This window comes from Thamnophis elegans, chromosome 11 (genome assembly GCF_009769535.1).
Source record: "Thamnophis elegans isolate rThaEle1 chromosome 11, rThaEle1.pri, whole genome shotgun sequence".
NCBI classification, from domain to species: Eukaryota; Metazoa; Chordata; class Lepidosauria; order Squamata; family Colubridae; genus Thamnophis; species Thamnophis elegans.
In genome coordinates this window covers 70,622,443-70,650,193 of record NC_045551.1, presented here as the reverse complement: position 1 = coordinate 70,650,193, position 27,751 = coordinate 70,622,443, and the positions used below count along the sequence as shown (strand labels likewise).

The window sequence follows — 27,751 nt, the reverse complement described above, 5'->3', positions numbered from 1 at the left end:
AGCCCTTCTACTCTCACAGCCTGTTTGTCCTGACATCCAGCTGGCTCCATCTGGGACCCCCTGCAAGCTAAGGAACCAGCTGCTTCGACCGCCGCCGCCGCCCCGCCGGCTCTCCCGGTGGCTCAGTTTAAGCAACGGATGCCCATGTACAATAGTCACTTGAACCTGACTGCTACCACCACGGCAGCAACGGCAGCAGGGGCAGCCCCAACCGCTGAGTCCCCGGTGTCTCTTCCCGTGACCTCTCTGGCAATGCAGGGACCACCAGTCGCTCCTCAGGACGCCCCTGCCAAGAAGGGTCTCTCGCTCACAGTAAGCATCTAGTGAAGCCCCCCTCCAGCCGCGCTTGGGGCTTAAGGAAGGAAGGAAGGAAGGAAGGAAGGAAGGAAGGAAGGAAGGAAGGAGGGGCACCCGGGGCTTATTTGTTTTCCCCAGAGGAAAAAGGCCAGGCCAGGCGCGTCTACCTTCTGCTTTGCAGCTATTTGGGGCGGGGGTTTCATGGTTTAGGTCTGACCCTAAAACAATCGCGGAGGATTCATGCAGCCAGAGTGGCAGAATTTGTGGGCCTAGCAGGGCTTGGGGGGTTTCTATTTTTTCATGCATGGCAGCATTACTAAGCCACCCAGAGTTGCTCTGGGTAGAGAGAGGGGTGGCAAATACATTTAATAAAGCAAGGAAAGCAATCAATAATTGTGCGTGTCACAGGCCTGTTCGTAGGCTTCGTTCTGCTCTTTAAAAGAGCCAGCGGATGAAGGGGGCCGTGTCTGTCGGGCAAGGTAGCCACTGCTCGTCCTCCCCTCCAATTGAGGGATTTATTGAGGGGAAGCAGCTGTGCGCAGTCACTTTCGGTCAGAGGGTGGTTGTCAAACCTTCCGGCTCGCCTGGGCCATGTGGAGAGAAGAGGAATGGTCTTGGGCCACATAGCAAATCTATAATGGAGTTAAGGCTTATGAATAACAAACCTCCTTTAAATGTTGGTGCCTTTTATTATCTGATGGGGCTACATCACTAGTTGTCCAGGGTCCTCAGATGTGCCTCCAAGAGACGAAAAGTATTAAGATGTTCCAATTGACAGGAAAAAATGGGCAGGGGGAGGGGGGCACGAGAGAGAAACGGTGAAGACGGTGGGATCCCTGTGCAAATGGGTTCTCCTCCTGCTGTTTTCAATGGAAGATCTTCTTGAAACTCATTGCAGAAGGAGCAACTGTGTGCAGCCCATGAAATCTTCCAGATGGCGAACAAAGTTACAAGGCCCGAGAAGATGCTCATCCTGGGATTCATGGCGGGATCCAGAGGTGGGTACATGGGTAACGTTCCTCCCCAAAGGGTGGCTAAGCGAATCCTGGAAGAGGCAAAATGTGGGTCATTTTTTGGAGTGCTGGTCTCTGATTTGTTGCCTTGATGCCTTTGGGGTTCCGGTGGTTCTCTATCTGAGCGTCTTGAGTTGTCACTGGGGTCTTCTGGTGATTTGCCCGGGGTGGGGTGGGGGGTGGGGAGGGGAGATTGGTGGTTGAGCTTTTGGGCAGTATAGGTTTATACTAAGCCTCAGGCTTGACTTTGATAGGATGTTTGTGTATCTCAGTGGCAGGCAGATTCATGGCTGAGGTGGTTGAGAGCAGGAGTGTGGCCATCGTGTGGCACAGCCCAGCAATTCGTCTTCTGATACCGATAATTTTTTGGGTTCTCCTCGCCTTCGGTGCCTCTTATGTGCTGCCTCTCAGTGTGCTGTGGAAACCATGTTTTGTGGTGCCAATGACTGCCTGTCACTAAACAGGTCACTAAACTCTGAAGCCCAGGCACTGCCTAGTAGCTGCTAAGTAATTTGATTGATTTGGAGTAAGGATACTCTAAAATAATATTTAGTGGTCTTTTTGTATAACATTTAGATAAAGGTCTAGATAGGAAAAAGTGTAGTTGTTTTATAAATCAATTTATTATAGAGTATTTTGGTCCTTTTTAAGGCAAGGCCGCCTTCTATTGAAAAGCAAGCAGAGTCAACCTGTCTTCTCCTGGAGTTCCACTAAACAAATATTGCTGAGGAAACAGTTTAGTTCCCAGAATTTTTCAGCCAAAGAATCGGAACGTAGCAGTTAAGAAGGCTTCCTTTTACTTAGTGTGTGGTGTCTACAGAGGTCATGTAATGACCGATGTGCACACTTAGCTTAAGCAAAGTAGCTGGGAAGGTTAGGCTGCTTTCATCGAAGAGCGATTTGTCCTCCAAGGCTGCCCTCGCAGGAAGGAACGTGGAGCAGCCGAAGGATGCTGGTTCCCCCAGCAGGGATGGATCTTCTTCCCTAGGATTTAGCTCTTCTCCTAAATGGTGTTTCTGGCGTCACTCGGTTCCTCCGAGGGATCTGATTTTGGAACCTCTGATTTCTCCTCCCCAGAAAACCCCTGTCAAGAGCAGGGCGACGTCATCCAGATCAAGCTAAGTGAGCACACGGAGGTCCTGCCGAACGCCGATGGGACCGGAAGCACCACCATGCTGGTGGACACGATCTTTGAGATGAACTATGCCACCGGCGAGTGGAGCCGCCTGACGAAGTCCAAGCCCATGACAAACATTTCCTAAAGGATTCCGTGACGGGGAGACGTAGACCAAATAGATCCTAGAATAAAGCCAGCTTGTACGTTGTGTGTCACCTCAAGCAGAACGACATTCCCCCCACGTAGGACTCCTTGTAACCAGCCTCCCATGTCCCATGTGCTACGCTTGGCCAAAGTAGGAAGGCCGGAGGCCAGAGCGGCGCAGGTCTCTCTGTCGTAGGAAGGATTGTGGAAGGATGCGGTGACTCACGGCTTCCAGCACTTTGGCAGGAAAGGGGCTTTTGATTTGCCTGCCCTGAGAAAGGACCAAGAGGGGGGAACCCTCTTCACCAGGCCGATTTCATGGCAGGGACCTCACTCGGTTGACTTTCTCGGTGCTCTTGTTAAAAATAGGCCCTGCCAGTTTGGCCGTTTCTCCCCCCCCGCCCCCCCTTTGGTAGCTGACTGCAAGTAGCCTTCGTCCTTTTGGGCGGCCCTCCTTCTGAGGCACCATGAAGACCCCGTAGGATGATTTTCCCCTCTTTCTTCTGCTGCTCAAGATTGCACAAATAATAAACCTTCCTTCCCTTGAGAACAGCCAGCCCCCTGAGTGTATGTGCGTGCGTTAGTCACATAAAGGGGTTACCTTTTAAGACGGACACGTAAAAAAGGGCGAAAACCCCCCCCCCCCCCCAAAGTTTACAATCTCAGTGGCGCAGTGTGAGTTAGCTTCCCTGGCGTTGAAGTTGAATGAGTGACATCGGCTTCCAATGCTCTTCAAAATGGTTAAATCCCAAGACTGAACTCGGGGGCTTCAGGCTGAGGTAGCTAATTCCAAGACCTCCAAGGGTTCCCTTGCAGGATGGATGACCAAGCGGCCTTTGCTAAAGAGTGAGGTTGGTGGATGTCAGAAGACGGCGGAGCTTTTGGGGAATCTCATTCCCGTTGAAGCAAGTCCAAACAATAATTAGGCCTCCTCCTCCTCCTTCCTTGCTTTGCGGCACCGTTACTGAAGGAGGATCTGAGATGGTTCATCAGGCAGGGCTGCAGGGGAACTCCAGGAGTGACGTGGCTTGCAGGGACATCATTATTGCAAAGGTCTCCCACCCCCTCCTGCCCCCTCCCTTCACCACAGCTGAGGGCCACTTAGAACGGTTTTCTTAGTTTCTGGCCTCTTTAATTCTGGCCTTTGAAGTCTAAGAGCGGGCAGCTCAAGAGTTTAATCCTTTATGCAGAGGAAGAGTTTTAAGAATAAGGCATTTCTCTCTGGTCACTGGAATGGTAGGTAGATGGCAGGAGATAGTCTTGAAGGTCAAGGGAAGAAGCTGGTTGAGCTGGGAGAAGAAGAATGAAGGCTTGGCCAAAGGGCAGCTGGAAACACTATGCCCCCTCGGGAGCATCTGAAGCTAGAAAGGGGGGAGATGGGCAGCCTTTCGGGTTTGCCTTTAGCCCACCTGAATGGTGGGTTTGTTTCTCAATTCTACCCAGCGGGCCAACCAGAATCAGGGAAAGCCTGACGGAGGTTTCACGAGGTTCTTCTGCAACTTCCTTTGATTTAACATTTCAGCCATACTTGAACCTGGAAGCAGCATTTGGAACAACGGGACTCGTTTTACCAAATTTATGTCAGTTTTATGCAGTATCAACATGGCTTGTTCGGATTATTTTAAGAGGCCGCGTTCGTTGGAAGCCCACTCCCACCGTTCTGCTGGCATGCAGCGTGATGTCCCCTAGGGAGTTCAAACGCAAAGGCATGATTCACTTTTTGTTGGGCCATCGGGGCCATCTCTGGAGTACGTTACAATTCATCTTTTATCCAGAAACCTGGTTTGAAGATAGACTGCAGTTTTTTCTGTAGAATCCTTGTGAAGACCTGCCAACCAGCAGGTGTTCGTGGTTCTGCTCTTAAATAGGGGCGGTGTAATCCCCTCCCCTCCAGTATTTAGCCGGAGGGGGAGGAGTCCAGCTGGTGTCATAGCTGTGAGATCTGAAGAGGGCAGAATGGGGCCGGGCTTTGACTACAGAATGGCGGCCATGCGGTCCCTCCGTGGTGGAATTCCCTTGGGTGGATTCAAAATAGGAAGACGGCTTGTGTGAAGCTGGCATATCTGAGAGCAGCTTTGCCTCGGGGTGGGGTGGGGCTGTGGGGGGAGAAAAGCTTGCCCTGCCCCCCCCCCACCAGAGCTCTTCCTTGAGTTAGAAGCCTTCTTCATTCAGAGTCCGTGCAAGGAATGGCGGAGTGAAACGCCTGATGGAGCAACCTAGAAAGTATCCTATAGGTGTCCTGAGGGACCTCCTTCTTAGATCCTTGTCTTTGCTAAGCTCTTGGGAAATTATCCTCCCGTTTTTTAAAATCCGGTTTGGTCCGGCAAGTGCCGATGCTGTCCATTGAGGTGGAGGGATACCTCTGTCCAGGATGCCCGATTTCTCGCATCCCTGGTCGTGCTGTGCCTGGCCTTTGTAGGTTAAGGTCTGGCTGCCCGGAGGTGGCTAGGAAGAAGCCCTGCCAAGGCAGGCCGGAAAGGGACACGGGATGGGCTGGGATTGAGAGACACCGAAGGCGCCCACTCACGTGGAATGGAACTGCTCAGAACAACCAGGCCCTTCAGTTGTCCTGCTTGGCTTAGAAGGAACTCGGTGCTGATTCCGACAGAAAAAGACAAATGGCCAGTCCTATCCGCGGCTCTGATCTTTTTCCCCAGGGAGGTGGGGGAGATGTTTTAGAGTCTAATTCTAGATGTAAGATTATTTGTAGTATCCAACGAGCATCAGGCAAGCTGGAGTTATTGTTGAAACAAGCGTGCAGCATCCCTCCTGCCCCACCAGTTAGCATAAGGGCCTCCCAAAAGTCCTTGGCAGCCTTGGGGTTTTCCTCACTCTGCCCCCCCAATAGCTGTCCCCCCCCCAAACCACCAACGGAAGAGAAAAGGCAAGGTAGGAATTGAGCCCCGAGACCTTGGGATTCTGGTACCTTTTTAACAAGCAATGTTGTTTTCTAAAATGTTGCCTATCTAATAGAGCAGGCCAGATGTTTTCTATCTATTTTGTTTTTTGTACAGATGTAAATGCAAAACCTCATGTCCTTGAATACGTTATTTTCGGCATAATATCGGTAATAAAGTTCAGATTTTTCTAAGTACATTTTTCTTCTCCTTTCCCCAGTGGTAGCGTTTTTTAGCATCCTTGACCCGGGCCAAGAGCACCAGCTCAAATGAGGTGCTAACTAAAGGCTCCTTCTCTCTAGGCCCTCTTCCAGCTGAATGAATGGAAGAGCCCACAGCTGCCAAGAGACTGCTGGCGATTCCAGGGGTGTAACGTTTATGTACAGCATTGAGGGAACGACTTTTCTGTCCCCCAGTTCTATTTAAAGTCTTCCATCCATCCGACCCCTCTGGGCACTTTAGGAAGCGGGACGCAGTTCACGAAAGCTCAGGCTGTTTTAAAACAAAATTTGTAATCTCCAAAGGCCGCCGGTGTTTTAGCTACTGTGGCGTAACATGGGCTCTCCTACAATGTCTATCGGGAGACCTCGCTGAAGGGTTTGTCTTGCTCCATGACACGTGGTACTCTACAATGCATCACTTCTGTTCGTAGCTTTGCAACACTCCTAAAGAAGGCAGGAGGAGCCTCCTTTGAAGAAAAAAAGGGTTCTATAAAGGAAGTTGGGATTCCCTCATCCTGCCCATCAGCACAACTCAGAACTGAATGGGATTGGGCGTTGGCTTACCTGATATGCTCAATCTCTGGGAAGGTGGAGACAGCAGTCATGAAAGGATTAACTCTGTTATCCAATGGGATTGAATCTGAAATTTGCATATCCCGCCTTCTTTACTGGCCTCACCAGCTTTTTATGTCGAATGCGATCCGCATTGGCTATGGTAACATCAAGGAAACACCTCCAACTTCGGACCGGACCACTTCATAGGGTGGGGATGACTGCTGTCTCCACCTTCCCAGAAATTGAGCATATCAGGTCCGCTTGATGCCCAATCTCCATTGGTGGTGGAGACAGCAGTCATGAATGGGGCATACCAAAGCTAGTAGTGTCCCTATGGGTGGGCCTGCGACCGGGCCAAATGTTCTTGAGCCTCTTGCACATGTTGCAGAACCTGTCTGCCAAAGGCTGTATCCGCCAACGCGTAAATGTCGATTTTGTAGTGGCGGATGAATGGCAAATGGGACGTCCAGGTAGCCGCACAACAAACTTCCTCAAGGGAGGCTTGAGTGGCCCCGGCAGCTGAAGTTGCTGCACTCCTCATCTAGTGCACCAAGATACGATCAGGAACCAGCTGCAGTTGCAACTCGTACAACTTGGTAATGCAGGCTCTGATCCACCGACCCAAAGTAGCGGATGATATTTTAAGTCCCAAGGAGGTCGGTTGATAAGATACGAATAGCGCCTCAGTGCGTCGAATAGAAGTCCGGTGGATGTAAATTCAAAGAGCCCGCCTCACGTTGAGCTTGTGCCACTGTCTCTAGTCTGTGGGCAGGATACGGACAAAAGTTTGGGAGCACCAGCTCCTGTGCCTTGTGGAAATGAGAGTTGATTTGGGGCACAAAGGAGGGGTCCAGCCTCAAAACTACCCTGTCTTGGTGAAATACACCAGTCGCACAGACAAGGTTGCCAACTCAGAAGCTCTCCTTGTTGATGTAATGGCTACAAGGAATAAAACTTTGAAGGATAGATACCTCAGGCAGGTGTCACGAAGCAGTTCAAAAGGAGGACCCGTCAAAGTCAGGAGGATCTTGGGCAGGCCCCAGGTAGGGTAGCGATGAATTACAGGTGGCCGCATATTCAAAGCCCTCGTAAAAAATGAATCGGGATGTTGTGAGAGGGAGTTGCAATCCCCGCAAGTCAAGATAGACGAAAGCGCCACCACTTGGTGTCGTAGGGTATTTGGCAAAAGACCCTTATTCAAACCCTCCTGTAGGAAGTTCAGCACATGATGTAATTGCACTTTGTTGCAGCCACAACCTTGCCTGAACACCATAAGACAAACGCCTTCCAGGTTGCGTTGTAAATACAGGTCGTGGACGGTCAACGAGATGCTTGGATTGTGGCCACCACTTGAGATAACTGTCACGCAATCAAACTGCGCCGCCCAATCGCCAGGCAGTCAGCTTGATCCAGCCCAGATCCGGATGTAGGAAAGAGCCTTGCCTGAGAACATCTGGCGACAGCGGCAGGTGCCAAGGTGGGGCCACAGATAGTGCCTTCAGGTCCACAAACCAGGAATGGTGGGGCCAGGCTGGGGCAAGCAGGATGAGCTGCTCCTCCTCTTCTAGCATCTTCCCCACCACCCGCTGAATGAGGGGAATGTGGGGTGGGGAAATGTGTAGAGAAGACCGCCGGGTCACCGACACCTGAGTGCGTCCCTGCCTTCTGCCCCCGACCCTGGGTACTGTGACATGAACTGCTTCCCCTGTCTGTTCTCCTTTGTCACGAAGAGGTTGATGGAGGGCGATCTGTACTGACTGCTCAGGTGATGAAATGGTCTCGGGTGGAGTTGCCACTCCGTCTGGTCCGCCTGATAGTGACTGAGTAGATCTGCTCTGACGTTGGCTGTGCCAGAGATATGCTCGGCTCTCATCGACAACAGGTGGCACTCCGCCCACGTTCCGAGTCGCGACGCCTCTGGCATCAGGGACCTGGCGCGTGTACTGCCCAGGTGATTGATGTGTGCGTTCGTGGTCATGTTGTTGGTGTAGATGAGGACGTGATGTCCTTCCAGGTGACGACTGAAGTGCAGGAGCACCAGGCGGATGGCCTTCAGTTCCAGTCAATTGATATTGTGTTGGCTGTCCAACGGGGACAGGAGGCCCTGGGCAATGTCCGAGCAAAGGTGCTCTCCCCAGCTCGAAAGGCTGGCATCCATGGTCACCAAAATCCGGGTCAGGTTTTGGAACAAGGTCCCCATGGAAATCGCCGATGACATCCACCACCTTAGGGAACCGCATACCGCCAGTGTCAGGACCACCCATACAGTCTAGCTGGCTGTGTGCCCTCTGATGGGGAAGGAGGAACCATTGGAGTGGCCTGCTGTGTAATCTTTCCCATGGCACGATGTGGAAACAGGACACCATCTTCCCCAACAGTTGGGACAACACAACCAGCTGCACCTGCCGTCTTGTTGCGACATCCAACGCCATTGTTCTCAGACTGGTCTGACGTTCCTGTGAAAGATAGAACTTTCCCTTCCTGGTATCTATGACTGCCCCCAGATGGAGAATTCTGGTGGTGGGAGAGAGGTGACTTTTGTCCAGTTTGATGGAAAACCCATGGTCTCTTAACAGCTGGAGTGTCCGCTGAAGGTCCTAGCTTGCCTGATAAGGAGACCTGGACAGAAGCAGGATGTCGTCCAAATAGCAGACAATCCTGATGGGACTGGCCATTATGTGGGTGGCCAAGGCCACCAGCACCTTTGTGAACACCCTGGGCGCTGAGGAGAGGCCAAATTGAAGGACCTTGTATTGATAATGTCGAACTCGGTAACAAAACCTGAGAAACTGCCTGGGAGCTTTCGAAATGGGTATATGGACAGATCCACCGAGGTGAGGAAGTCATCCCTTCAGACACTCTCCAGGATGGTTTGCAATTACTGCATTTTGAAGTGCCAATGTACTATATGGCGATTCAACCGCTTTAGGTCGAGTATTGCCCTCCATCCCTCCCAGGTCTTTGGAACGATGAACAGGAGGGAATAAAACCCCAGCCCTTTCTGATCCGGTGGAACTGCCTGGATCGCTTGGATGTCCAGGAGGTGCTGAATTGCCTGTTCCACCAGAAGCCTTTGGTCCGCATCCTGGGACACTGGGCAAGTTCTGAAAAACCTTGGGGGGTAGAAGCGAAACTCGAGGGAAAGGTTGTTGGACAGTCTCCCTGACCAAGCGTCCGATGCTATTGCCTCCCATTGGTGGGCAAAAAAGGCCAATCGGCCCCGATGGGTATCGTCTCGAGGCAGTCATTTCTGGCGCTGAAAGGGGCGACTGGCCCCACCTCGGAAGGATCTCCTGGCCTGACAGCGCTGGCCTCCCTTATTGGACTTTTCCTGCTGATACTGGTGTCCCTGGAAAGGACTAAACTGATGCTGGGAGCGAGGGGAGGAAAAGTCTCCCCCTCTGCCATGAAAGGGCGACCTCCTGTGAGAGGAAGAGAATTTTTTGTCCAATTTCTTAAACTGGGAAGGAAAAATCTTTTTGTCTTTGGATTCCACTAACATTGGCTCAGGGGTGGACCAAAGAGCTGCTGACCTGAGTAGGGGGCTGATGCGAGACTCCACTTATGTTTGGCATCGGCCTGCCATGGCCTCAACCATAGGAGTCTTCTAGTGGCAATGGAGGTGGCCATGGACTTGGACGTGAAACGGGAGGTGTTAAGTGAGGCGTCCGCCACAAACTCCATATCCACCTTTATTTTGTTAAAATCCTGGTGTGCCCTAACATCACTGGCAGGAATCCTATCCTGTAATCTTTTGAGCCATTTGAGGGCCGTTCTACCAAAAAAGGAAGAAGCAGTAGAGGCTTCGATGGCCCAAGCAGCCGACTGGTGACCTTTAACCAGTGCCGGCTCCACCCGCTTATCCTCAGGGCGGAGGGAATCCGCTGGACTACTAGTGACTGCCGATGGAGCCAAAATAGCCGCAATCGGTGCATCCACCAGTGCCTTGTTCAATTAAAACCGTTTATCATTAGAGTTGGGAAAGGGGCCTGATCCCGGGGAAGCCCACTGATGCTGAACCACGTCCAGAAACAGCTTAGGTGCCGGTACCACTTCCTTAAGGGCTCTAAGAACAAGGGATCAGTGTTGTCTCCTGGCATCGGAGCTGGAACAAGGGGCTCCAGTGACTCATCCCGAGTAGTCACCCTACGTGCCTTGTACAGGAGTGACTTAAAGGGCGAGGGCTTAAAGAGGCCCACAAATGCAGGCTGATCGGGCTCAAGGCCCTAATCAGCAGACATCTCTGAACCCTGTTCTCATCCTCCTCAGAAGATGACTGACTAGGTGATCTGGATGGGTGTCTAGGTTCAGATTGAGTCCTTGCAGAAGTTTTCTTCTTATCCCCCAAAGATTTGCTGTGGCCAGAGGCCCTAGAGGAATCCCTCTGCATCATACAGAGCCGAGGTGGCGCAGTGGTTAAATGCAGCACTGCAGGCTACTTCAGCTGACTGCAGTTCTGCAGTTCAGCTGTTCAAATCTCACCGGCTTCCGAGGTGGGTGAAATGAGGACCCGGATTGTTGTTGGGGGCGATATGCTGACTCTGTAAACCGCTTAGAGAGGGCTGAAAGCCCTATGAAGCGGTATATAAGTCTAACTGCTATGGCTATTGCTATACTAGCCGCTATGCCCTGGCGAATGGCCTTAGAAATTATGGCGGCCATGTCAGGTTGAGACCCCGGATGGATCCCAACGGTGGGAGTATCAGTCACAGCCTGGCACAAACTGCCCCTGGGGGAGTCGGGAATGATCACACCTTCCTCCCCGCTATCAGTGGACAACTCCTGGGGCAGAAGAGGATCAGGAGAGACAGAAACCTCTTCAGAGGGCAGAGAATGGACTTGGACCTGCACAGTAATTTGGGAAGCTATTTCTCAGCCTCCTTCTGAGCTCTGGCAAATTCACGATCCAGGGCTCTTCTGCCAGTTGTGATGCCTTAGAGGCTTTTTGAGAAGGCCCAGCTTTGGGAGGAGGGGCAGCCCTCTTTCTGATGGGGGACGGTACCCCTGAAGGCCCTGCAACAGCCTCTTCCAGAGGGGAAGAATGGGAAATCACCTCCCCTGGGGAACCCTCCATATTTATGTGCCCTGCAGGCCTGGTGCTGGGTTCTCCGGCCTTGTGCAGCCAGCCTTGCTGGCTCACCCTGGTCCCAGCGGCAGTGGCAGGAGGCTGCAGCTCTGCTGCGGTGTGATCCAGCTCCAGTTGCCCACTACCCTCAGGGAATGGGCCTGCAAAGGCGCAGGGGGGCTTCCCAGGGCCGCCCGCATCTGCAGGGCGACCACTGGTGTTCCACCAGCCGCCCACAATGGAGAGGCCTGCCGGTCTTCTTCTGAGGTCAGGTGCCTTTTGCGCCTAAACAAAATGGTGGCTGCAACTTTTAGATCATTCAAAATGGCGGCTGCCTGAAGAGAAATTTCACTGGCAGCTCTAGCAGCCGCGTGGGGCGAAGGCTGAGCCAGAGAGACACCCCCCCACACACACCTGGGACTTCCCGACGCCTCCAGAGCTCACCCCCCCAAATAAGGTCTGAAATGGAGGAGGGGGAGCAGAAAGCACCCCACAGCAAAGCCCTCACGTCTGCAAGGCTCCTGTGGCCTTGCTGCTTTAGATTAAAAGAAGTCAGGGGAGAAATCAGTGAAGAAAGGATGTTTTTTTTGGGGGGGGGTTTCTTATAGCTAGAGAACTAGAGTAGCAGGTTATCCCTTGAAACAGGGAGTCTAAGAAAGCTGGTGAGGCCAGTGAAGAAAGCGGGATTTGCAAATCTTCAGACTCAAATCCCACTGGATGAGAACGGAGTTAACCATTTCATGACTGCTGAGTCCACCAACAATGGAGATTCAGCTGGGGGAGAGAGGAGGGGGAGCAGGTGGAAGGAAGGAAGGGCCTGGATCCCGTCGGGGCCCCTGGAGAAAAAGGAACCCCCACAAGGGCTTCCGAAAGGAGAAGCAACGAGGAGCCGCTTGGGAGGACAGGGACGGTTATCCTATTTCACCTCCTTCCCGGTCCTTCAAAATGCCCGTCTGTCGGGTTTCAAATCTCGCTTTTAGCCAGAAGACGGATGGGGGCAAAAGGGAAGACTGTTCCGGAAGAGTTCGTTTGGCTTCCAGCGTGGCTTTATTCCTTCCTGCTTCTCAAAGGAGACCTCAAGTGGCTTTGATTTGGAAATACTTTTATTATGCAAACACGATCTAAAAAATTGGGCACAGATTTTTAATATCCATTTAAAAGAGGACACTGGTAATCCAAGTTTTCTTTTCTTCTTCTTCTTGGAACTAAGAGTTGACCTGAGGCACAGGTGGGCCGGAGCCTCCTTCCGGAGCTTGCCCCGGGGTTCAAGAGGTCCGCTGCTCCCTTGTCTTGACAGAAGGTTATCACAATTAAAACAACAAAATCAAAAGCCATGGCACGACACCTCCCCCGCCCTCCCCCCTTCTTATTTAATGCGATCCCGTCAAGCGGGTCTCCTCCCCACATTGGGCTTCCAAAGCTAGTCGAGGTCCGCCTCTCGCCCTCTACCCAAAGGCTTCCGAGCGGGGACGGCGGCTACTATTCCAAAAGCTACGAGGAGACCTGTCCACAGACACCGTCGCCGGTCGGATATCAACACACCTCCGCTGAGGAGGCGGGGAAGAAGAACTGTTTTCATTCCTAACAGTTCAAGTATTCTCATTATTTCTGGAGAGAAAAACCTGGTTTGTCCTGAAACGTCTGAACCTGGCAGGCCAGAGGTCATGATCAGTGCAGCTGCGGCAGGCGCCTTGCCCGCCGGTTGGCTCAGTGGGTTTAAAAATCGCTCCCCTCCCCCCTTCCCAGCCCCGGTTCTTGCGCAAGACGTGTGAAAATGTGTCCTTCCCTGACCCTATTCACAACTTATTTACAAGACAACCTTGGGCAAGCGGGACTGGTGGGGAGAGTTGTTTCCTCTCAATATTATGTCCGCTTCTTCCACTTGTTCGTTTGCCGTTTGCATTTGAGGGAAGCAAGTTTCCTAGGAGGCCGCCTGGCTTTCTTCTCCGCAAAATTCTCCCCGCTGTGGTCGGGGCAAAACAACTGTCCGCTCCAGTTGCACTCCAGTTCCGCCTCCTCCTGGTGGTCCTTGCAGAAGGAATTGGGACAGAAGTGGCAGAAGGAAACTGAGGGCTTGCCACAGACGTCGCAGTGATGCCAGGGGCATTCCCATTTGCCTGCCAAAGACAGAACAAAACGTCAACGGGGAAACATTGGCCAGGCCCTCGGCTCCGTCTCCCCTCAAATCCTCCGCTTCAACCCGAAGGACCCGGGCGCTCGTACTTTGTCTCCCTGACTACAGGACTGTTATTGAAGAACCAATTGAAAGTAACTTAAAATGAAAACTAAGCACTTTATTTAAAAAAGCTAGACACACACATTGGAAGAGGATCAACCTCTTTAATGACGTTTCCTTCCCGCTGAATAAACTACGATTTGCTTAACAATCTCCGGTTGGAGATCTTTGGAGCCTGGTTTCCTCTCCGCGAGTCTCTGCTTATCAAGGACGATGACGACTCCTGAAAACCACAGTCCTCTCCCTGGTACAGAGAAGACCTGAGGCAGGTGAAGGTGGCGCTGTGGAGAATGGCCGCTGGCATCCTTCTCCCCCCCCCCCCCAGCCATGTGGCTGGCATGCAGGTACCAAACAGGTGAAACGGTTCTCCCATGTCAAATCCCTCAACAAAACCACGTCCGCCTTTCCCTTCTCACTGCTCTACCTTGGGCCAATCCAGTGGGAGAAAGTTAGTCACATTTTAAGCACCAGAGTCAACACTTCACCTTAGGACAGTGGTTCCCAAACTTGGCAACTTTAAGACTTGGGGACTTCAACTCCCAGAATTTTCCAGCCAGCTCTGCTGGCTGGAGAATTCTGGAAGTTGAAGTCCCCAAGTCTTAAAGTTGCCAAGTTTGGGATCCACTGCCTTAGGAAAACTCCTCCTAAAGTTGGAATTTGTTGGATTTTGGGGATCCAAAATCTTTGTTACGGAATTGAGGCTTATCTCAATGCTTCCTTCTTACTCACCGAAAGGACGCTTTACCAAATCAAGGCAGGAGAGGTGATAGGCCTTGGTGCAAGACTTGCGGTCACACAGGACAAGCTGCCCTCCGTCCCCACAGCGGAAACAGTAATCCTCTGTTTTCTTCCTGGCTTCACTTTTCGTTTTACGCCTTCTTGCTCTTCTTTTGGCCTTCTTTCCTTTCTCTTCCGAGGCGTTGGAGGATGAATTCTTAATAAAAATAATGTTTCCCCTTTGCAGATTAGGAGATGAATGGAGTCTTTAAGAAGCCCACCCCCCCCTCTGTTTTTAGCCATTTCAAATTATAAAACCCTCTTGGAAAATGTTTCTAGTGTGGTGACTGACAATTTGCCCTGCAAGACACACGTGCTAGTCGTTCCTGACTCTAGGGGGCGGTGCTCATGCCTGTTTCAAAGCTGAAGAGCCAGCATTGTCTAAAGACGTTTCCGTGGTCATGTGGCTGGCATGATTCAGGACCGAAGGCCCACGGAACGCTGTTCCCTTCCCACCAAAGGTGGTTCCTATTTTTCTACTTGCATTTTTATGTGCTTTCGAACTGCTAGGTTGGCAGAAGCTGGGACAAGTAACGGGAGCTCACTCCTTTATGCAGCGCTAGGGTTTCAAACCGCCTAACTGCCGGCCTTTCTGATCGACAAGCTCAGCATCTTAGCGACTGAGCCACTGCGTCCCACAGAACCAAAGACAAACCCTGGGCACCCAAAAGGCCCCCATCACCCCCTCTTAGCTGCCTGGGAGAGAGAGAGAGACTACTTAGATTTTGTAATTTTACGGAATACTCCTCCACTCAACACAATTCTTGGTAGTCCCAAAGGTGCCTTTTTCAAGAGACAAACGGACTTTCTTGGGTTTTTTTTATTTGAAGACGTTTCGCTTCTCATCCCAGAAGCTTCTTCAGCTCTGGCTGGATGGTGGGGAAGGGAAGGATTGATACTCCTTGCAAGCAGCTGGTCCTTTGCATCCTTTGAGAGGGTCGTTGAGGCCACTGGGAGGTTTCTCTGCGTCCTCTCTCCCCCCAAAATGCAAAAGACAAGTTGCCTGCAGTGTCCCATGTTGAACAGGTCACATGGTCTTCAACTTACAATCCTTCTCTTGTGACTGTTCAAAGTTACAATGGCACTAACAAAAGTGATTTACGACCGTTTTCCCCATTTGCCCCCATTGCAGCATCCCCAGGCTCCTCACGCGATGAAAATTCGGACGCTTGGTGATTGGCTCGTATTTATGACGGTCGCAGTGTGGGTTACGTGATAACCTTTTGCAACCTTCTGATGAGGGAAGCCAGATTCACTTAACGGCCCTGTGACTAAAACAACCACAGTGATTCCCTTAAACAAACGTGGCGGGAAAAGTTGTAAAATGGGGCAAAACTCACTTAACAACTGTTTCGCTTAGCAACAGAACTTTTGGGCTCAACTGCTGACCACCTGCAGTGTCAAACATCAGGAGTTGACCACAGGAAGTATTTTATGACATATTGCATTGCGTCATAAATTGCTTTATGGTGATTTTGTTGGGATTTTTTTAACGTCACAAAATGTTTTTAAAAACTTGCCAAATTTCATTGGCAGTTTAGGGGTTCCAGATTCTGGGCACCTCCTCTTAAGTTATTTCGCACTGAGGAGCCTTGGGATGCCCCGTAAAAGGCTCCATGGAGGCCGACCACGGGAGCGGCTCCTCCGCTGCCCGTAGAAGGGATACCTTTGGTCTGTCTCCCAGGAAGCCGCTGCAGTTCGGAGCACCACATTTACACGCCGTCTTTTCATTGCCGAGGCAGTCAAGGTTGTAGTTGAAGGTTAGTTCTGTCCCTGAGGGGGAAACAAGAGGAAACGTTTATTGTAGCCATCATTAAAACAGGGACATTGGCTCTTTTCCCAAAGGATGCTCCCATTTCCCCCTAGGATGGGCGGCTCCAAGGAGGAGAAAGGCTCCAAAGAAAGGGGGGGGGGAGCAAAACACACACACACACTCTCCCCCCTCCATCTAAAGAGAGGCAGGTGCACCCATGGAAATACTCCCTGCAGTCACACATAAATTTTCATTTTCATTTCATTTTATTTGTCTTGTATGCCGCCCACTCCCGGAGGACTCCAGGCAGCTCACAACAGACAAGGGAAGGGGGATAAATAGACAAAGACAACACTTTAAAAAGATGCAACATTCACAATTTCCGTGGGGCCGGATGTTTCACAAGCTCCCCGGCCTGCTGGAGCAGCCAGGACTTGGTGGCTTTGCGGAAGGCTGGGAGGGTAGTAAGGGTCCAGATCTCCACGGGGAGGTTAAAATAGGACACCTGGAACTGTGCTAGTGACCCATGGGCTGCACAGAATTTTGTCCCTCTGCTGGAAATGCCCAAAGCTTGGCTTTTGAAAGCTAAGAAAAGACAGAATTCGGACTTGAAATCTTCTTGAGATGGACATGAATCTCTCTGACCCACAGATAAAACAGAATCGGGAGGGAGTCCCTCAATTCCCCTGATCATCGTTCTGGCAGTGAATTTGGGTGGCTTTCCACGGCTGGCCTTGACTGAGCCACCATGAAGACCACCCAGTTGGACGACCCAAAGGGGCATCTTCAAAAGGCAAAAAGGTTTTGAAAAAGCCCCTTGGAGACAACCATGACCTGGTTGACTGAGAACCTCCGTAGACCAGAGTTGGATCTTCAGCTGATAGACTGGAACAAGGTGGTAGATGCATCTCCAACTTCTCTGCAACTTCCCTTTGGAAGCTTACATTTCAAGGACTCGAGGCAGAGAATTGTCTGACAAGATTCTCCGTCTCTCTGTGTGTGTGTGTGTGTGTGTGTGTGTGTGTGTCTTGTTGGAGCCGCTGGTGTCCTGAAGGCCATCAACACTGAAGAGATCAAGAGACTAAGCATCGCCAAAGAGAGGATGCTTCATTTAATTAATTTTAATTAAATTAACGAAGGAATAAACAGATGGGTGCTCAAATATGGTCATAAGTTGACTGTAAGGATTTTAACATTGGTGAAGTTGGTCTTCCCAACTTAAGGGGCAGAGAGTAAAGGGGCAACGGCTGATAGCAAAGGCCAGAGAGGGGTTGCCATCAGAAAAAAACAACCGGGCCAGGGTCCAACCCCAAGGGGGGGGCATTGGGGGGTGGTGGCCTGACTTTTAAGGCTTCCGGGCTGCCTTTTGCCCAACTGACAGGAGGAGCTTGGAAAAAGCCCCACAGCTTTGGTTAAACGGAAGGATTGAAAAGAAATTGTGGCCTGTGGTTGCTCTGCTCCATGAGGAGGGAGAGTTAAGCCCAAGCAGGAAGCAGGAGGGGGGGGGGGGGGCGTTTCAGTGGGGTCGACCTAAGGGACTTTAAGGGGAAAAACCGTTGACGGGAGGAGAGCAGCTGCTACCTGCAGGAATGTCGCAGACGGCGAACAGGCCCACGCGTGTGTCTCCATGCACCGTCCATTTCAGGGTCTCGCAGTTGGGCTGGCAGCTGTGATTCATAAAGCGAGAATAGTTCCCTTTCGGCCCAGCGTCGATGATGCGGTCCTGGAAATCAAAGGGCTCAACATAAGAAGGGGTTAATCTACTTAATCATACGTATTATTACGGCAGCAAGAATGGTCTTTGCCCAAAACTGGGAAATTCCACCAGAAGAGGAAGTCGTTAGGAAAATTCTGACTTGTGCTGAAATGGATAAATTGACGTGGGAATTGAAGAACAAAGACGAATCAGAATATTGCAAGATCTGGGATAAATTTTATCGATGGTTGGAAGAAAAAAGGAAAAAGACAAAATAAGCTATGACCACAATTGATAGAATGGAGACTAGAATTATGTAGGAAATCATCACAGTGAAAATGTACAAGACAAGAGCAAAGCAACATGGACGGAAATAGGATATATTTGTAAATGCTGAATAGACCAATTGTAAATAAGCCTGGTGGTTACAATATTTAACTTTTTATTCTCGTATGTATGGCAAAGACATTGCCAGGACAGTTACACAGGGTCCAATGTTTTAATGTGTGTTTAATAAAAAAACTTTTTAATAAAAAAAACTAACCTCCCCCCCCCCCAAGGGTTCAAGCAAAAATCTGATTTATGGCAGCACCATTTCAACAGACCTAACTAAATTAAGATACCTGGGAAACATAGAAAATGTGTCAGAAATATAATTGTTCTTGGATTTAGCTTGGGAAAGGAAGATTAAAGGTTGGTTTCTTTGGCTCTCGTGCCTTGAGATGAATCACACAGGGAAATTGTTTTTGCGTCTTCAATGAAGACTGCAAAGGAATTGGGTTCCTTCCTGTTTTTAAAAACAAACCTTGATCGCCCTTTCTGGAAAAGCCAGGAGGGCAGAGATGCCCTCCAGGAAGCATTTCCAGTGCTTGGACTACGGAAGGGTAAGAAGGCAAGCGAGGTTCTTTCTCCCCAGCTATTAGTTCCTTCAGAAAAGATTTCCACTTAGTTCCAAAGTAGGTGGAGAGACTGAAGCCTCAGATTTTTTGGACCAAAGCATTTGTAGATGAGAGATACAGAGCTATCGTATAACGCTGGGGTAGTCAACATTTTTATACCTACTGCCCACTTTTGTATCTCTGTTAGTAGTAAAATTTTCTAACCTCCCCCCCCCCCCCCCCCCGGTTCCACACTAATGGTGATTTATAAAGTAGGGAACTCTTGTTTGCAGTGGCCATTATAGCGCCATTTAGTTTCACTTACGTGAACTAAACTTATGCGCGGGCGATACAAATAATATATTTTCAGAAATTTAAATTGTCACGGGGAATTTTATGAAAACCTAATGAAAATGTTTTTAAATAAAGCTATGATTTTTTTTAAAAAAAAGGTCAATTAAATTTTTTTTAAAAAAGGAAAGTGCTTCAGTATGGGAGAAAACCCCTACTGCCCACCACGAAAGCTGGAACGCCCACTCGTGGCTGGTAGGGACCAGGTTGACTACCACCGGTATAATGCAAGCTCTTCTCCTACAATTCAGATTATATTATTGAATTGTTACTATATTCAATTCAGAGTGTAATCCAATATACCTCTACGTAAAAGTGAATGCCACGACGCATAATGGGATTTTCACCAAGATATGTAGATATAGGACTGTGCAGAGTTAATCGTGACTCAAAATTGGGTATCAAAGGAATATTACCACTTCCTGTTCCCCTGATTTCTACCCAGATATTTGAACTCATTCTTCAGCCAAGGTGGGGTTGATCCCTAGGCTGATTGGCGGTGTTTTTGAGGTAGGGTTTTTTTTTCCCCACAGAGAGAATGGGAGTCTTGCTATTATTGTTGAATAAAATAAAAAGGAAGTTTATAACTTCCGGTGTTTATGGATTTAAGATCTAAGCTCAACTAGGGGGGTGCCAAGCTAAGCCTTGTCAGAATACTGTACCTTATCGATGGTGAGCATATAAAAGTGCGTGATGTCGTTTTCATGAGCATATTTGATTCTCGCCATGCATTCTCCTTCGTCAATCACCTCCCCAACATACTCGTTCACGAACTCACCCTGGAGGAGACAAAACCTCAGCTGGTGCTCAACGGAAGGAAACCGGGAGACACGGAGGCTGCGCACAGCCGCCAAATCTCACCAGTTCTTCCGCTGATAATAACGAAGTCAGATCCCAACGGCTGGGTATTTTTGGCTCTTTTCAGGTTCCCTTTTCCTGGCCTTCGTATCCTATAGTCCTCAGACTATGACGACAATGGAGCCCAAAATGTATGTTGCTAAGTGAGACATTTTAAGCGAGTTTTGTCCCATTTTCCGACCTTCCTTGCCATGGCTGTTAAGTGAATCGCTGCAGTTATTGAATTAGTAACCCAGTTGTTAAGTGAATCCGGATTCCCCACTGACTTTGTTTGTCAGAAGGTCGCAAAAGGAGATCACATCACCTCAGGATGCTGCAACCGTCATAAATATGAGTCAGTTGCCAAGTGTCTGAATTTCAACCACAGGGATGCTACAACGGTCGTAAGTGTGAAAAACAGCGCCAATTCCCCCCCCCAATCCTGTTGTAACTTTGACCGGTCACTAAACGGGCTGTTGTAAGTCGAGGAGTCCCTGTGTATACATCTTGAGCCACAGGGAAAAGAAATAAACGCCCCAAAAGACCCCCGAGGAATTCTCACTCCCGGGAAGACCGGTGCCCCCCCCCCCCCGGCTGAGCCCCTCCAACCCCCAACTCCCTACCTTTTTGATGTCCCTCTTGGCGACTAAGCCCCAGCCTTTGCCCTCCGTGCGGATGGTCTTGGTCTCGGGGTACTGGCGCTTGGTGAAGCACTGGTTCTGGCAGCGCTCCCCGGCCGGGCAGACCTGCGGGTGGCACTCGTACATCAGCATCCGGTTGAGGCACTCGGAGTCGAGGCCGCAGGGGTTTTCATCGGAGGGTTTGCAGTTGCACTTGGGGATCTCCGAAATGTCCGCCGTGTAGATCTGGACCCTCCCGAAGGGCTTGTTGACCTGGCACACCAAAGAGGCGGAGCAGGCGCCGGTTACGTCCCTCCCAAAAAGGCCCACAAAGCCCGCCCCCCCCCCACAACCCGACCTCACTGACCCACACGAGCCCTTCCCACTGGCGCGTATTTTGCGCCTCTCTTACTCTCTACCACTCCCTCTGCTTTTATGGGACCTCAAATGTGTTTATGGCTCCTGGTGTGGCTCAGGGCTCCTACCACCCTGCCCTGCTTCTATTTCCCCAGCAACCCTCGTGGGCCCAAAGCCTCTCTCCAGCCGACAGGAGGGTGGAATCCGGCTAATCCCAACCCAGTCAGCCTCCTCCTCCTCCTCCAACTGGAAAGAGAAGGTTGTGCTGAGGGGCAAGAGAAACCAGGAGAGGCCTAAAGGTCTCCGGAGTGGCTGGAGGAGAGAAGGAGGGCTAGCCAGACCCTTAGCCTGCTCTGCTGTATGGAAGGGCGCGTTTGAGACCAGAGAGAACCAAAGAAAGAAATCTCTTCACCCAGGGTTTTTTTATACTTCACGTAGACAGAAAAATATTAACTCCACATAATAAAACATACATGCCATTTGATTTATTGAATGCTTTTTGGATGTGAGGATGTCTAATTCCTGCTGAATTAGAAGAAACCCCTCTCCTGCCAGCAAATATTTCCCTTTAAGTAATTGCTAAAGAGGGGTTTATTTTTAAAAATCTAATAGTTGCTCATTTCTGTTTCCCATACGTTTTAACACTCTATAAATCCAAATACCTTCCAGTCATCATTCAGCTTGCCAAGTAGGACTAAAACCCCTTGGGAATATCTTATCCCTTCTCCAGCACATTTTATTTAATAAATCAAGCTACTCAAATTGAATAGAATAAAAAGACAATTAAAAACTTTATCCCTAAGAAATACACTCCCGTACTTAAAAATGGCCCTTTGCCCTGACGATTGATACGGGTCTTTCCACAGTTAGGCTAAAGTTGACCCAACTCCCCTATTCTCCTTCACCCCAGAGCTTCCTGGGCCCATCACCAGACCGGCTAACTTGGGGGGTCAGAGAGGGACCAGCCCCGTCCTTCAAGGCATCTCACCTTGATATGCTTGTAAGGGGGAGGTTTGCGTTCATTTTCTTGCGTTTCCTTGGCTTCCCGTTGAAATTTTATCTCTCGGAAGCGTGTTTCCGCGTCTTGCAAAGCTTTAAAAAAAAAGTTGTTAAAATTACAACCACACATATTTCCTATAGGAATAGGCCTCCATTTCATTAACTGCTTGGATCCGCAACTCTATTGTATCAGTTCATCACAAGATGGTAGGTTCTCGGGAAGAATGCAGTGCGTCTGAAGACCAACAGCCGCTAAAGGACCGGCATCGGTGATTTCACACGGCTGTGTTGACTGTAATGGAGCTACTGGTCTTGATTTTACAACTCAGGCATTAAGCAACCGCAGCGGTTGATTAAATGGGCCAATGGTTTGCTGGAGGCAGAGTCTTACAGCAATGTACAAAGCGCCTGAAGTTTGGCCAGGTGACGGGGGGGGGGAGAACCTTTAGAGTTTCAAATCCAGCCCCCCGGTAAGTCTGTTGCAACTTCCAATGTTTGCTAAACGATTGGCCACAAGTCAAGGATCACCTACTGTAATGATTGCACTAATATTGCCTCCAACCTCACTGACCCTGCTTAGCTTTTCAGAAATCAACCACGTTTAGCTAGGCGCTCACCGGGTGCAGCATAGTAAAATACCACAGTCCCAACTCGCGGGCGAACGCCAGGGCATTCTGATTCCACGCGAGAGAAATCGGCCACAAGGCATGAAATTTTACCGTTTTTGAAGACTTTTCCGATCCCTTTAATGGCCTGGTATCGACTTCCCCGGTCTCCTTCCATGTAGGGGAAGACTCGAGCCTGGTGGGTCCAGTAGTAGTCCTTGGAGCCAAAGAAGAAGACGGGGAACTCTCCAATCTCGTGCTTCATCTTCTGGATGTTTGGGGGCACGTTTTTGGGATGGCAGACTTCGGCCGGCCACCACCTGGCACAGGAAGAGCCCGGCAAAGAGGAAGAAATTGAGGCTGGTGCTCCTGGCTACCTCGACCTCACAGAGGAGGTTTATGTTACCTCTATCAAAGGTCTTTCTACGCACAAACCCCCCTCCCCACTTTTCTGGGCTCCAAAGAGGACGGAGACACAATCATACACACCAACAAAGTTTTTTTTTTTTCAAATGTTGAAATTATGTTTTATAAATCCAAACCTGTAATTTCCCAGTTTGACCCAAATAATATCTTGGAAATGGATTTTCTTCCCCGCTTTGCAGTCGTTGCAAAACCAGCTTCCGTCCGGCATTTCAATGTTTAAACAGTCGGGATGGAACGCAGCGGGACAAGACTCACAACACAACAGGCTCCCCCCTGTCACAAAAGGCACACAAAACAACCCTCAGGGACAGGAAAAGCTAGCCTAAAAATGCTAAACCTGTTTCACTCTAAGGATTAAAGCCCAAATCCATGCAGCCAAGAAGGAATTATGCACCTAGAGGGAGTTTGCCAGAATCTCCTTTGAGAACAACAGCGGGAGGGAGGCTGGCAGATGTGCCTCAACACCTCCCTTCATGACCCAAGAAAAACCAGAAGCCCAACGCCCGAACCGTGTTTGCTAGACAGCATAAAAGAGGACCAAGTTTTTGGAGCAGATTTCAGGAATCAAATGGGGGGTGGGGGGAGCAGCCGGGAAGAGTTTTCTCCCTTGCCCCACCTGGGTTCCACCACAAAACCGCGGAGGACAAAATCGCGCTCGACGAAAGCGCGCATTTGACGTCATCACAGTGCGACGAAAACATCGCGCTGTGATCGAAAAATGTAAAAATAAAGCGAAAACCTTACCCTAACCCCCCCAAACCTAACCCTAAACCTAACCCTAACCCTTAACCTAACGCTAAACGTAACCCTAACGCTGTAAACCTAACCCTAACCCTTAACCTAACCCTAACCCTTAACCTAACCCTAACCCTTACCTTTATGTGAATCGGCTTGCTTTAATTTTAATTTTATTTCAATTTTTAATTTTTTTCGTCGCGCTGTGATGACGTCAAATGCGCGCTTTCGTCGAGCGCGATTTTGTCCTCCGCGGTTTTGACGGGTCACGCCCCACCTGCTCACTCTGTACTTATCAAAGAATTCTTCCCAGTCTCTTTTAGACATGCAAATTCTTCACCTCCATTCAGAAGCAAAATCAATTTTTAAAAAGATGCGTTTGCAACACCCAGAATAAATAAAAGGGCTTTTAGACTTTAATCAGAACCCCCTTTCTCCCTCCACAGCCCCGAAGGACCCTTCCAATAAAATTCAGCCAGCGCTTTACCTTTTGAGCAGACAAAACACCAGCTGACGTTCACGTGGGCATGGTGGCTTTTCCCTTTGGTGGCAGTGAAGTGGTTGGTACACACAATGGTGCTGGAGGAAAGCATCGCACAACCAGCCGCCACACAATTGTCTCCTGCGTGGTAAGCCACCGGACAGCGAACGCAGCGTATCATTTTGCCTGGGTACAAAGAAAAAAGCACACAGCGTTTCGGTCACAGTATATTGGCCAAAAGGCGTAGAAACTTGAAAAGAATTAAGAGTGCAGCAAAACCCCTAACTAGCTAATGGACGAGGGCAGCGTTTCCCAACCCCTCGAGAACTGAGAAGGTCGGCGGATCTCAACTCCCAGAATTCCCCAGCCGGCACAGCGGACTTCAACTCTGCAGCTGGCTGGGGAAATTCCGGGAGTTGAAGTCCGCCCACCTCAAAGTTCTCAAGGGGTTGGGAAGCATTTTAGATTACGGCCTGAGCTCTCATGAGCTCATCTCTGAAACAAAGGCCAGGGTCCTCTTGAGAGATGCAAAATGAGGCTTATAAAATGGACATTTGGACGCGAGTCAAACTTTCCTAAGAGAAATGCACCAAACCCCCCGTCTCCTAATTGGACCGGGAGATAAAATGGAGCTTAACTCACTTAACAGCTTAACAGTTAAGCTTGACTGAAATGTTAATTCACTTAACAGCTGCCTCACTTAGCAATAAAAATGTTGTGTGCTCCGTTGAGGTGGTGAGATGAAGGATCACCTGTATCCCTGAGAGGAGTCGCAGCACCTCCTCCTGCTCCCGGGAGCCCTCCTGAGACCATCGGCAGCCTCCGAAGGGGACCCCGAGGAGAGGTTCAGAGGAAAGGAGGGTGGGGGGGGGGGGAAGAAAGGAAAATACCTTTAGATACTTTGGGGTTGGAAGGATTCGCCACGTGGCAACTCTCGCAGCTGTGCAGGGGGCACCGAAAGCCCCGGTTTTCCACCATGGTGAGGGGAAACTTTTTCACACAGGCTTCGTGGTAAAACTTCCCGCAGTGAGAGACGATGCAGCGCTTAACTTCCAATTGCTTCTCCTTGCACACGAAACACGTGTGGATCCCTAGACGGAAATTTAAAACCACATTCAGGCGTTTCTCACGAATAGAAGGGAAACCAGGATCGTTTTTAACTGCGGCTGGAGTTAAAGCTGGTATTAAAGTATCTGGAATTAAAGTAGTTGTTTTCTTTATTTAAAAAAAAATTTTTTTTCTTCTTCACTAGCCTCCGCCTTTCAGCGTTAAATGTCTACCTTTGTAAATCTCTTTTAGGGAATAGTAGGGAAAACCGGAATGGTGACTACTGTCGGGTGGATTCCGTTATTGTCAGCAGGAGAAGGGCCGCCTTTATCCCTCTTGGGAGACGGATGGATGGAGGGGAGGTCCGTCACCAGCTCTCTCCAGCTCACTTCATCAATCAACCAACCGAGAATGCTCCACTCGGCCTCCACAATTAATCACCACGTTCTTGGATCTGGCAGAAATCCTTAAGACTTTCGCCTTACAGGTAGTCCTTGAGTTATGATGGGTTGTTTAACGGCTGCTCAAAGCACCCAAACTTCGTTTGTTTGACGGGGGGCACTATAGTGGCCCCATCTTTGAAATCAGGGCATAAGTAATTTTTTTGGTGGGGGGGTCTCATTGCAAAATCAAACCGGTCGTAAGTTGAGGACCACCGCACAACAAAGGGATAAGGAACCTTGTCCTTCTGAGCAAGGAGGAAACACAGGTGCATCATTCCTGCTGTTATTTTCCCACCATTAACCTCCAACGGTCTGCGCTTCCAACCGTTGCTTTTTGGCACGGAGGCGCCTAGAGGGCGAGATCCAAGGGGCGAGCGTTTTGCACAGGGAGCGTGCAAAGGCCGCCAATCCCCACGGAAGGAGACTTGCCTGAGGTGCACTCGCCGCACACGAAGCGTCCTTTGGGCCTCCCGGAGAGGCCGCTGCAGCTGGCATGGAAGGCCCCAAGACAGCGTCCCTCACACAGCATCACTTCCCCGGGCTTCTCACAGACCTCGAGAGGAGAAAAAGGAAACCTTACAAGGCGAAGTCAACACGTCCTCTCCCTTCATCCAAAAGGAAACCAGAGTCCGAGGCAAAGGATTGCTCAAAGTTCCCGTTGATTAAGAGAGCCACGTTGGCACATCTGGGAAAACCCGAATCTGAAAGCTTCCCGGTTCCCCCCCCCCCCAGTTGAACGTTCAAGATCTCCCCCACCCTGACACCCACAAGCCCATCATCCCATGGTCCAATCTCCCACTGCCACACTGGCAGTTCCACCCATCCACTTCTGGTCAGGTGAAGAGACAAAGGATAATGACCTTGGCTTTCTAGAAAGAATGTTGTTATGGCTACATATCATCTAACTCCATACAATCCCCCCTCCCATCTTCCAACCACAGAAAATGCATAGCAGAATAATAGAAAGTGTGGCAGGCCAGAGATCCAAAAGAAAAGATGGCGGCAGGCCTGACATGCATCTTTTTAAGGGCTCCTTTCCTAAAAACAAAATTCAGATTAATTGAGCAGAGGCCCCTTTCAACCTCCTTGGAAAGCGTCTCGAAGGGACACCCGTGACAGCCACAGATCTAGCTTTGAGGAGGAGCTTCCAGAGAGCATTTGTGGCTTCTTGAGGTGGAGAAAAGAAACATTTGCAGATTCCCAGTACAGGGAGTCCGATGGATATTTCAACCTACCTGCTCATGTTACGTTTTCAGATTTACAAATAAGAACATGCCTTGACAAGCCTTAATTGCTTACTATCAAGCGGAGGGACCACATAAGATGCATTTTCCCCCACGATAATCTCTCCCTCACCTGGTCTTTGCAACAGTTTTTGGAAAAAGAATTTCCTCTCTTACCTGACAAACAAACTCCTTCCTGGCTGTGGCCCCTCGGTCGGACTTCTTGGAGAGCTGGGAGGCCTCGCCAAGTCCCTCGTCGGCGCTTTCGTAGGGAGACTCTGATCTTTCGTCCCCTGGGCCATCTGAAATCTAAATACCACACAGGACAAATTAAGAGCCTCTGGGCCTTCTGAGCTAGCATGGCTTCTCTGGAAAAGAAACTTATGATTTATTAACCACGTCAGCCCTCCAGGACTTGCTGAACCACAGATCTCATCATCCCCAACCAAGTCCTGCGGGAGGGAGCCCTTAGATTTCTTCTTCAGCAACGCCCCAAATTGTCGTCCATCAACTTTCATTTGTGACGTCCGTGTGGCGCATTCAGTGGGTTAATTAATTCCAACATGGATAATTTCCAGAGAACAAGCGGCTGACCTGTGTGCCTGAATTCATACGTGTGACTCCTATGACTGACCAGAAGCTCTTACTGGGGCCTCTCAAGAGGTGAGACCTTGCCATGAAGGGAGCCCACGCGTGGGCCTGGCTGATCAAAGCTTTCCCCTCTCTTTCCCCAACAGGTGGGAGTTCTGGAAGCTGAGCACTCAACAAACCAAGAATCTGCAAGGCATGAGCACACAGGCGACCATTTGAAAAGATGACAGGCAAACAAGCTAGTCCTCAGTGGGAGATCTGGGTGCGTCCCTGCTTGCTTGCTACGGGGGAGTGACAAATTCAGCCGGGAGGCAGGTCAACCCTACTGTTAATTTAGCAGAGCACAGCACAGCTCTGCCAAAGGACACGGGTGTGTGCAGGGGCACA

At 50.0% G+C, this 27,751-nt stretch overlaps 2 protein-coding genes across 3 annotated transcripts in view; one reads left to right on the top strand and one right to left on the bottom strand.

Annotated features, from left to right (window-relative positions):
• NELFA (negative elongation factor complex member A) overlaps positions 1 to 27,751 on the top strand; it is a 56,546-nt gene that overhangs the window by 16,427 nt on the left and 12,368 nt on the right. The window contains exons 9-11 of one of the 2 annotated variants that reach the window (XM_032226987.1): positions 41 to 312; positions 1,196 to 1,295; positions 2,388 to 3,311. In XM_032226987.1, coding sequence (XP_032082878.1) covers positions 41 to 312; positions 1,196 to 1,295; positions 2,388 to 2,572 — 557 coding nt within the window. In that variant the 3' untranslated portion in view covers positions 2,573 to 3,311. Of the gene's footprint in view, positions 1 to 40; positions 313 to 1,195; positions 1,296 to 2,387; positions 3,312 to 27,751 lie in introns of those variants that run through there. The other variant, XM_032226988.1, reaches the window with a different exon arrangement.
• NSD2 (nuclear receptor binding SET domain protein 2) overlaps positions 10,799 to 27,751 on the bottom strand; it is a 50,044-nt gene continuing 33,091 nt past the window's right edge. The window contains exons 11-23 of the mRNA XM_032226986.1: positions 26,951 to 27,082; positions 25,980 to 26,103; positions 24,951 to 25,151; positions 24,067 to 24,246; positions 22,961 to 23,117; positions 22,533 to 22,738; positions 21,803 to 21,906; positions 20,461 to 20,730; positions 19,663 to 19,779; positions 17,657 to 17,798; positions 15,989 to 16,095; positions 14,275 to 14,479; positions 10,799 to 13,426 (exon numbers count right to left, since the gene is read on the bottom strand). Of these exons, the coding sequence (XP_032082877.1) occupies positions 13,173 to 13,426; positions 14,275 to 14,479; positions 15,989 to 16,095; positions 17,657 to 17,798; positions 19,663 to 19,779; positions 20,461 to 20,730; positions 21,803 to 21,906; positions 22,533 to 22,738; positions 22,961 to 23,117; positions 24,067 to 24,246; positions 24,951 to 25,151; positions 25,980 to 26,103; positions 26,951 to 27,082 (2,199 nt within the window). The 3' untranslated portion in view covers positions 10,799 to 13,172. The remainder of the gene's footprint in view (positions 13,427 to 14,274; positions 14,480 to 15,988; positions 16,096 to 17,656; positions 17,799 to 19,662; positions 19,780 to 20,460; positions 20,731 to 21,802; positions 21,907 to 22,532; positions 22,739 to 22,960; positions 23,118 to 24,066; positions 24,247 to 24,950; positions 25,152 to 25,979; positions 26,104 to 26,950; positions 27,083 to 27,751) is intronic.